This window comes from Phacochoerus africanus, chromosome 3, assembly GCF_016906955.1.
Source record: "Phacochoerus africanus isolate WHEZ1 chromosome 3, ROS_Pafr_v1, whole genome shotgun sequence".
In the NCBI taxonomy this organism is placed as follows: domain Eukaryota; kingdom Metazoa; phylum Chordata; class Mammalia; order Artiodactyla; family Suidae; genus Phacochoerus; species Phacochoerus africanus.
In genome coordinates this window covers 134,276,569-134,286,773 of record NC_062546.1, presented here as the reverse complement: position 1 = coordinate 134,286,773, position 10,205 = coordinate 134,276,569, and the positions used below count along the sequence as shown (strand labels likewise).

General features: G+C 36.2%; 1 protein-coding gene across 2 annotated transcripts; it reads left to right on the top strand.

The window, feature by feature from the left end:
* Nucleotides 1–277: 277 nt before the first annotated feature.
* On the top strand, nucleotides 278–9,891 carry GCG (glucagon). 2 transcript variants are annotated; one of them, XM_047770437.1, is made up of 6 exons: nucleotides 278–342; nucleotides 3,265–3,385; nucleotides 4,860–5,021; nucleotides 6,658–6,795; nucleotides 8,614–8,757; nucleotides 9,409–9,891. In XM_047770437.1, exons 2-6 carry the CDS (start codon nucleotides 3,330–3,332, stop codon nucleotides 9,413–9,415), a joined length of 507 nt encoding a protein of 168 aa, XP_047626393.1. In that variant the 5' UTR covers nucleotides 278–342; nucleotides 3,265–3,329; the 3' UTR covers nucleotides 9,416–9,891. The 2 variants fall into 2 exon arrangements, with proteins under 2 accessions (XP_047626393.1, XP_047626392.1); XM_047770436.1 differs by lacking the exon at nucleotides 278–342 and having other exon boundaries at nucleotides 3,292–3,385; nucleotides 9,416–9,891.
* Nucleotides 9,892–10,205: the final 314 nt, after the last annotated feature.

Sequence of the window (10,205 nt, the reverse complement as noted above, 5' to 3'; positions counted from 1 at the left end):
CTGACCAAGAGTTAAAGGTGAATTTCCAAACTGCTCTTTCCATTCTCAGCAAAAAAAAAAAAAAAGCAACAGAGTAAATAAAAAGGTTCCTCCCAATATAAGCATAGAATGCAGAGGAGCAAAGTAAGTGGGCGAGTGAAATTGTTTGTAACAAAAACTCATTATTTACAGATGAAAAATTTATATTGTCAGCGTAATATCTGCGAGGCTAAACAACGCTGGGGAGTATATAAGAGCAGCATGCTGTGGTGCAGAACTACAGGGCTCAGGACACTGCACACACGAAGTTCTGAAGAGTCTCACTCTTTCCACCTGCCCTGTTCCACCTTCTGGTGTCAACAGGTAAGATTAATATTGGGTGATTGTAAGACTGTAAGTCCTGCTTGGGGTATAGTTAGGTAATCTTAAGGAGGCAAAGTATTATGAATTGAAGTGTTTTTGTATCCTACACTTTATTACTAATAATACACAGGGCAGAATTGAGATGAAAGTATGATATAAAATGCATTTACATAAACTTCAACATAGTGAAGCTATAAAGTGAGTTGAAAAATAATTCAATGCAAAGATTCAAAATAGAAAGAAAAACAAAGATTCCAACCAATGTACTTGTTATAAGATTTAACTGTTATGATAATTACATTTAAAAAATAAGTGGTAATGTTTTGAAAAACAAATATTTTCGTTGGATTTGATAAATGTGTATACTACTTTGAACAGAAGGCGCCTTTTAAATTCAGCAGAAATGTGCCCATTAGAGAGGCTTTAACAGCAACTGCTCCTTACCAATGAAAACGTATGGTGAGCAGAATCAACACCATCGGTCAAATATTCAGATTTCTGATAAGTCTATCAAGAATTCAACGACCATGAAATCAGCTCTTTGTAAATAAGACATGGCATATTTAGTACAGAAAACAACTATCCTCATTCACTGGGCATTCTATGGGTGGAGCCAATTAAAACCACCAATTAATAATTAGTTACTATGTATTGAGGACCAGTAGTAATAAATAAAATATCTGAAAGCCTGACATTCTGAAATAAAATTTTAGTAAGTACCTTTAGAAAAAAATCAGATGTTCTAAAGTACCTATTTAAGCCCTTAAGAACAAAGAACAATTTTACAAAAATCTTCAATGGAGTAAATGATAATGTGGTGTGTTTTTTTCACACCTACTAATACCTGTGATAGGAAATGACCTAACCAGTTTCTACAGTATTCATTTGACCTACAACACCAATATACTTAGGGACATATTATAATATGTCACCTTGCCTTGGTCAAAGATTAATCTTTCCAAAAGACTTTCTGTTTAGTAAATACTATTGGTGCCATATTTCCTTTTAAATTTGAGTGGAAAAGTGAGGTTCTTGTAAGACTGCAGATTCTCTCTATAGGCTGCCTAAAGCAGAGGTAGGGAATTAATTGAAAAATCTTCTCGTATAAAATAAGATTTTGATACCAAAATAATGCCAATATTTGCTTTCTCAAGTAGTGGTATACAAACTACCTTACTCTCAAAATTTTCACAATTTTGCTGACTTTTAACAATGAATAAAATTTTAAAAATTAGTTTCTTCTTTCGGTAGAACTCATTTCATTGCCTGTAGAGGACTTTTTTCTGTGTGTTTGTTTCTTCTACCAGCTCTCACAGTAACAGAAAACCACCTGCTCCATATCTGCCTCCGTAGAACATAATAGAAGATATTGTAAAGCCTTTAGGAATATTGCGTGGAATGAATTATAGTTCTAACTTGACTTTCTAAGAATGATGTAATCCTAAAGAGGAGTGCTTGCTTTAATGTTTTAAGTTTCTGAAAGCATGACTTTTTAACTAAGAATTATATCAGAAGGCCTTGCCTATCCTTTTGGCAAGGCTTCCAAAGTTTGCCAAGTAGATAAACTGAAGCACAGCAAAATGCCAAATTAGTACTTGAATGCTGATTAATGGAGGAGGACAAATATGTAATAATGCCTATTGTGTTGCTTTGTCTAACTGACCATTTAAACTAAAAAGACTTAATATTTTAAAAGAAAAAAATGCCGCTGCAGGTATTACAGTCTCCATGTTTTCATACCAAAGACAGAGCAAAAGTTTGGCTAAGATGTTAAAGAAAAGATTGATAGTTTAAAATGATAATATTTGTAAAATACTTATTTCAAACCAAATGCCATTTGCTAAAAATACTCATTCACATTTTTATGGATAAGCATAATCAAATTTGGATCGAAATCCCCACTTCTCAAAGTAAACAGTCAGACTTGAAAGTAGCAGAGAGAAGTTCGTGGCAAACACCGGACTGGAGGCTTTCATTCAGAAAATAGAGGTGTTTGTCCGGTGGGGACGCTCAGCCCCACATTCCTGTTGGTCCCCAACCTGCCCCATCCAGACTGCATAGTCTTATCCTGCTCATGACATCTGCTTTATGATGTGAAGACAAGCAACCAGGTGTATCCTACAACCTGGCCTAGAGTGTCACTAGCAGTGAATGACATGTCTTGGACTCAGTCCAATTATAAAACAACCTGGGGACTTCCAAGAATTCAGAAGCAAGCATTACATTTCCTTCATGACAGTGATCTCTTAGTTTCTTAGCTGTGATTGTTCAAGTTGCCAGAAGCATTAGTTCTTGTTGCAAATTGCTTGTCTTTAAAATGATTTTTTTCCTTTAATTTAGAACAGGTCAAAGCACCCTAAAATACCTCAAATCTGTTGGCCGCTTTATAATTACAAAGTCTAGACCAAGTTACACTATTTAAAATATAAATGAATAATACATCTGAACCGACAGCTGGTATGCCAAGTTGTAGCCTGAGGCTGCTTTAAGATGGTTGAAATGCAGTATAATGTAAATGCTTGAAAGTGAAGGACTATTAATTGAAAGCCAGACTGATAGTGAAGAGGGTGGCATTATGGATAAGGTGCCATTCAGGCTAACCATATGTAGCATATCATCTACAGTGGGTATTCTCAATGTTTATCGTGGACATTTTTAATTTCAAGTCTGGAAATGAGCCTTCTAATCATTAACAGAAGTGTCCGACACTAATGAAAAAGCTTCATAGTGCTTTTGTATTCTTTTTGTCACATACACACACACAAAAAAAAAACCTGCAGGAAAAATATAATCTAATATTTGAAATTAAGCTGGAAATATAATCAGAATAAAACGAATGACTAGCTTTTTCTATTTATAATATTTACTTAGTAAAAACTGAACTAATTTAGCCTGACACATTGTCTTTATCTTCCCCCCAAGCCCCCAACTCTGTTCCGACAGGCAGCAAAAATGAAAACCATTACTTTGTGGCTGGATTGTTTGTAATGCTGGTACAAGGCAGCTGGCAACGTTCCCTTCAGAATACAGAGGAGAAATCCAGGTATTAAATCTTCAGATTTGAACTAATATAGCACTATAGTTAGAATACAGCCCAGGATAACCGTAACTCATGATTAGGTCTTGGTAATTTAGAGTAAATTCTCCGCACAATTTTCAAATGTTTAAAGAATCATTGTGGTAAAGGCTTTACTGGAGTATAGATCAGAGTATGTTGTCTCATAATCAAAGGGGTGGGAAATGGTGAAAAATGTGCTACATGGGAAATTATAGCTCTTTGAAATCTTCAGCTGATCCTACCTGTCCATTCATTATTCACACTGCATAATAGATCATTTTAATTATTCACACACCAACTTTTCCTTTTTTATTCCTTTTAAAAAGTAACATTGTTGCTTTCTAACTGAAAAAGTCATACACAGTCATAATAGAAAATATGCATGTACTGAATACTTATATATATTTATAAATGTATCTCAGATCATGTGTAACTTTGTATTATGCTATTCTCTTAGCATTATATTGTTAGTTTATTCTTATATCATTATAAATATCTATTAAGTGTATGATGTTTAATGCCTACATACTATCTCATCTCATAAATGTCCAATATTTATTTAGCTACTCCTCTATTGAGTACTTGAGTTCTTCACATTTTCCCACAAAAAATGTGAAGGAAAATAGTCTTTTTCCCTACTTTTCTTACTATTTTCTGAAGATTGATTTCTAGTAGCAAGATTATCATGTCCAAGGGATTGAATGAGTTTAAATTTTTTATGGTCTCTTGCCAACTTGCTTTCCAGAAAGGTCATACGCATGTACACTCCATCAGCATTATAGAAATACTCCTCTCACAATATCCTCCCCAATATTTAATCCTTGCTAATTTGACAGGTAAAAATAGTATCTCATTTCTATTTTTGAGTCAATCATGTTGAATATTTCCCCACATAGCTGTGCCAACCAACTGTTGAAGACTGGCATACGGATTATCTTCTACACAGTTTCAAATTAGCAAGTGGGCTTTTTTCTGTCTTTCTTTGAACTTTTCGTTGACTTTCTTCACCATTAGCTACCCCATAAGCAGGTAATGGAGCTACTTTTTTATACTAATATGTGTGAAACAGAATTGGAACATAAACCTGCTGCCCCAAAAAGAATGATTTGGAATTCTTCACTTTTTTTTTTTAAATATTCAAGGCGTTGCTCTCTTCTGGCATTATTAGCATAATTATGAGTAGTGGAATTTGTTGAAAAAAATTTATTTAATCCTTTTTTCAGGAAAAAAAAGGGAAGACAGTTTGAAAATCAGCTGCTAGAATTCCAAATCAGAGTGTATTAAATTCTGGTAAAACCATGGGATTCCCATGACAAATAAAGGTCTTTCTGAATTGCCGCCTGAAATACTCAATCCACTTGCCTTCTGGCTTTACGTGGGTCTGTATTTTGTGGAGATGTTTCTCAAGTAAATCTAGTCTTGAGGAGAGATTTAGTTGCCCCATTACTGTTCCTCATAGATCATTCCCAGCTCCCCAGACTGACCCTCTCGATGATCCAGATCAGATGACTGAAGACAAGCGCCACTCACAGGGCACATTTACCAGTGACTACAGCAAGTATCTGGACTCCAGGCGTGCCCAGGATTTTGTGCAGTGGCTGATGAACACCAAGAGGAACAAGTAAGAGTCTGACCCTCATCAGAAATTTGCACACAAATGCAGTACTTAAGTATGTCTAAAATTCCTCCTGACTTTGTTAAGTTATTGTGCATATCAAATAGCACCCATAAGATCTTTCAGTTTTGATGATTTTCAAGGTCAGTGATGCTCTCCTTTGTCTTATGCCTCTAAATGTCCCACCCCTTGCCCCTCCACCCTCCAATGGGACATAAATTTTAAATTGTTTTCCCAGCTGCGGTCTTAGCAATATTCACTCTCTTGCCCATTTTTCTTTAAATTCGAAAGCTGACTTTTTTGGACTTGCAAGGTTAGGAATTTAATTCCTGATCCAAAGTTAAGAGCAAATTCAACATTCCCTGTAGGGTTCAAACTCATGACTGTGATCACATTCAAAGTATCCTCTAGCCAAGTTAATCATGGTAAGGAATGGAAACAGATGCAGTCTTTTTTCTTGTAGAATACAATCCAAGATACACATTTAAAATTATAGCCTAGCTGCACAGCATAGAGAAGAAAGCAAATAAGAACACAAGCCTATCGTAAGGCATACATTTTAATGTTGTATCTTCTTTGACAGTGTTGGGGGTTTTTGCTGCATTGAGGCTACTGGAGGAAATCAGCCGCAAGGGTTTCACGGGGATGGTGGAATTTCACAATTTCTTTGGAGGGCAGCCCACAAGGGGAAGGGAGTTATGCATGCAAAGTAGTTGAAGGAAATCTGAAAAACAAGAAAAGGGAATAGATTTGTCTGGATAGAATGAAGAAGGGAAAAGGATGACGGTGGGGAGGGAGGATGGGAGAGGAGCTATTTCCTTCCAGGAAGAATAAAGAGGGTGATTGACCAAAAATTCTCAAACTGGAAGGAACAGGAAAGATGGCGGGTATGGTCAGAAGACAGTGGGGAAAGTCCCTGTGAAGGATTACGGATGGAGCCATTGGTGAAAGGTGAGAAATCACAAATTTGAAAAAATGCAAACAACTGTCTTCATTTCTGGAAAGAGAATGCCACAACCTGGTAAACTAATGTAAAACAATAGTAGCTCCCTGGCAGTTTATGTTGTGTTTAAGATAAAATGCTTCAGGCTAACACATGCTGGTCGACCAACTCCACGGAGCACTCTGTACACACCTGAGGGTGATTTGGGGTCATCTTGTTAGCATTCCTCATTGCTAACCCTTCACACATTTCCTTTAATCCGTTATCTTGTGGTCTTTTTGATGACATTTTGAGATGCTCCTTTGCTTTCCCTTGATTCAATTAACTAACTCTGACCCCATAAGTACTAAAGGAAAGCAGCTATTTTGTTCGCAAGTACCCTAACACAGTGGATAGCTCAGACACATTGAGACTGAAGTAAAGGCAGCTTTAATAATTAAAGACACAGATAAGCAGGGGAGGTGAAAATGGGAGTGAGGGAGCTTAACCCTGCTTAATTGTTACTGGCACCCCTCCCATCAACCTTCACTCCAGATAATTAATGTAGCTTCAGGATGAGTCCCCTACCCACCCTCCTCTCCCAAATCTTCCTAAGCCCCTTCTACACAGAATCCTGAACCCAAAGCTGCCACTGCTTATAGGTGAGAACCATATTGCTAAAGAGACAGATCTTCAATTTAACTTTCACATTTCTTTCAGGAATAACATTGCCAAACGTCACGATGAATTTGAGAGACATGCTGAAGGGACCTTTACCAGTGATGTAAGTTCTTATTTGGAAGGCCAAGCTGCCAAGGAATTCATTGCTTGGCTGGTGAAAGGCCGAGGAAGGCGAGAGTAAGTCTGTACATTCTTATTTAACTTTTTTTTTTTCCTTGATGCTGAAAACTTAGACTACAGTTATCTATATATAGATCTGCATTACAGAAGCAATTAATATAGTCTTACGAAGTAAGGAAATAACTCCAGTTGGGGGGAAACAGTTTACAAAAGTCTCCTCTGTTTTATCTTTTTTTTTTTTGTAAGGGCCACACCCATGGTATATAGAAGTTCCCAAGCTAGGGGTCAAATGAGAGCTACAGCTGCCAGTCTACACCACAGCCACAGCAGCACCAGATCCAAACCTCAGACCTACACTGCAGCTCATGGCAACACGGGATCCTTAACCCTCTGAGCAGGGACCAGGGATCAAACCGGTAACCTCATGGATTCTAGTTGAGTTCGTTACCTATGAGCCACAACAGGATCTCCCTCTCTGTTTTACCTTTGATAGCAAATATTAATAATAGAGTCAAGCAGGTTACTTTTCATCCCCCATTATAGTTGTATTATAATTAGGATATTTGTCAGTCCAGGACAATTTTCAGAATAAATAGAGTGATTTGGTAACTAACCACCCCAGGAAAATAAGCTTAAACTAGGACTGTCCCAGGGAAACCAGTGCTAAAGGAAAAGAAGAAACAATGCTAAAGACTTAGTTTGACTTCAAATATTTACATATAGGCTCAGCATATATTTATATGTTAGTAAGTACTCAGGTAAAGTGTGATGAATACTGAAAGAAACTAAAGATGCTTAATGAAATGACATTCAAAATACAAATATATGGAGACATCCATATATTTAACAGTGTACTCATTTTTTATGGGATTGTCATATCATCACAAACCATCAAATCATCGCAGTTGAAAATGAGGCTAAGACCTTTAGGTACTTTCTTAGACCTTAGCACAACCAAACAGACCCCTGAACTGTCTCATTTTCTTGTGACCATTTTGATTGACATTTGAATTATGAGAAGCATGAAATTTATGTTCAACTCTTTTTTTTTTTAGTAAGATTTAAAATGAGCTCTCAAGACAAAAGGGAACTAGTATTGTCACTGATTTTTAAAACATTAACAATCAAATTTACAAATCAGTTGGGAAAAGGGTCACTTATACTTAAGATGATTTTACAGTGTTTTTTAAATGGATACCCGAAATTCTGCTAAATAAACCAATCAAAGAGAAAATCTAAGAGAGACTAAACTTTAATCCCTTAAAACTCTACTTGGCAAGGGTTCTGATAAACACTAGTTTTACAGGATATAATACATTGTTCTGAATTATAAACAAATTAGTCATCTCAACAATAACTTCTTTCTTGGCAATATATTAAAATCTTTGGGAGTTCCCTTCGTAGTGCAGTGGAAACGAATCCGACTCGGAAACATGAAGCTACCGGTTCGATCCCTGGCCTTGTTCAGTGGGTTAAGGATCTGGCGTTGCCATGATTTGTAGCGTAGGTCGCAGACACGGCTCAGATCTGATGTTGCTGTGGCTGTGGTGTAGGCCGGCTGCTACAGCTCCGATTAGACCCCTAGCCTGGAGGCAATCTCCATATGCCTCTGGTGCGGCCCTAGAAAAAGGACAAAAGACCAAAAAAAAAAAAATAAAATTTTTTGAAGCAGCTCGCATCTGGAAGAGGGCTTGTTTTCAGGTCCTGGTTCTGCACTTTTCTACCTACTCAATTCCCTTTCCAACAGACAATTTATGTGAGGATTTTCATGATAGAAACATATCATTTTCTCAATCCCCCTTACACATTACCCATCACAGTCAATTGATAAGCATTTATTTGACCAAATACTGACATTATCTCTCTTTTTCTCAGTTTCCCAGAGGAAGTTACCATTGTCGAAGAACTCCGTCGCAGACACGCTGATGGCTCCTTCTCAGATGAAATGAACACTGTTCTCGATAATCTTGCCACCCGAGACTTTATAAATTGGCTCCTTCACACCAAAATTACTGACAGGTGATTGTATTTTAGTTCATTCCAAAAACCATCAAAATTCTCATAAATAACGATCACACTGGTATAGGCCGTTCCTCTGTGGGGAAGAGAGAGTCTTAACTCTCTTGGTACATAATCAAAATTATGACTCGTTCAAGAGTACACTATTATATTTGTTTTTAATCATTACAACTTTATTCATTCACCTATTTATTCCAGACACATTTTCTGAGTGTCAGTAAGGGACAAGGCATTAGGATCACAGATATGAATTAAAAGTGGAGATGATAAGTTATTCACATATTAATGCCACATTGCATATTGCTATGTATGTTGAAATTTTAGCAGGAAGTAAAATGTCAGTATATATGGTATTAAATACTTAATGTAATAAGCATAACAGTAAAACTTTAAATGCCAAAATTAACCACTTATCTTGATTGGCTGTAGTTGCTTTTTATAATTATTCATAGACTTTCTGTTTTTTAATAGGGGAAATTTAGGATAAGTCATCTTGAATGTAAATATATGAAGAACCCAAAAGACAAAGGATGTATAAGATGAAAATTTTTTATCAAAACAAATCACTACATTAATTCCTGGATAAGTTAACTGTATCATCTAGGTATTATACTATGTTAAATCATTCTCTCTCTTTCTCTTTTTTTTTAGTCTCTAGGAAGTATGTCACTAATCAAGATCGTGTTCACAACATCACCTGCCAGCCATGTGGGATGTTTGAAATTTTAAGTTCTGTAAATTTAAGAGGTGTATTCTAAAGCCATATTGCTTTGCATGCCAATAAGTAAATTTTCTTTTATTATTGTATAACCAAAAGATTATAAATGGAATAAACCATTCTCAAAATATTACTAAAATATCAGCTTTAAAATATCAAAGTGCAGAATTCTATTTCCTTCTTATTTTGGATGAAGTATCCTAACCTGCTTACATGTGGCCTTGAAATTGTTTTCTATTATATAATTTGTATATATAAATTGCACCAATTGCAACATATCTGCATTACAATAATAGGATAAGGGGAGGACTGGTAGCCACAGTTGTGAAACTGCAAAGAGAACTTTCTTCTTGAAACGATTATCATAGAACTGGTCAGCTTTCAAAGATAGGCAAATAAAACTTTCTAGCTCTTCACCATTGCCTGTCTTGTCTCTTCTTTTGTCTCCCATCCTTCCAAATACCACTTCTTCCTAAGCTGGAAACCCACAAGTCAAATCTGATGCCCAGACATGTCATGTTTTGAATTGTTTCCTTAACAGTGTTTTTACATTTTGAGGCAGCACTGAAAAATCAAGGTATTTTATATTGAAATATTCCTTGCTTTCTTCTCCTGAATAATTAGATCATCAGGCAATTTTTAGACCAATAAAAAAGTTTCTTCTGGAGCTCAGTAGCATCTGCCTCCTTCTGAATGATCACATACTTTTCAGCTCACTATTGTACCCTCT

What these genes read in the sequence shown, in the direction of transcription:
- GCG (XM_047770436.1), top strand. Translation starts at nt 3,330, where the DNA reads ATGCTGGTACAAGGCAGCTGGCAACGTTCCCTTCAGAATACAGAGGAG. An exon ending in AATACAGAGGAGAAATCCAG is followed by an intron (nt 3,386 to 4,859) that starts GTATTAAATCTT and finishes TGTTCCTCATAG; the next exon opens with ATCATTCCCAGCTCCCCAGA. An exon ending in AAAGGCCGAGGAAGGCGAGA is followed by an intron (nt 6,796 to 8,613) that starts GTAAGTCTGTAC and finishes TCTTTTTCTCAG; the next exon opens with TTTCCCAGAGGAAGTTACCA.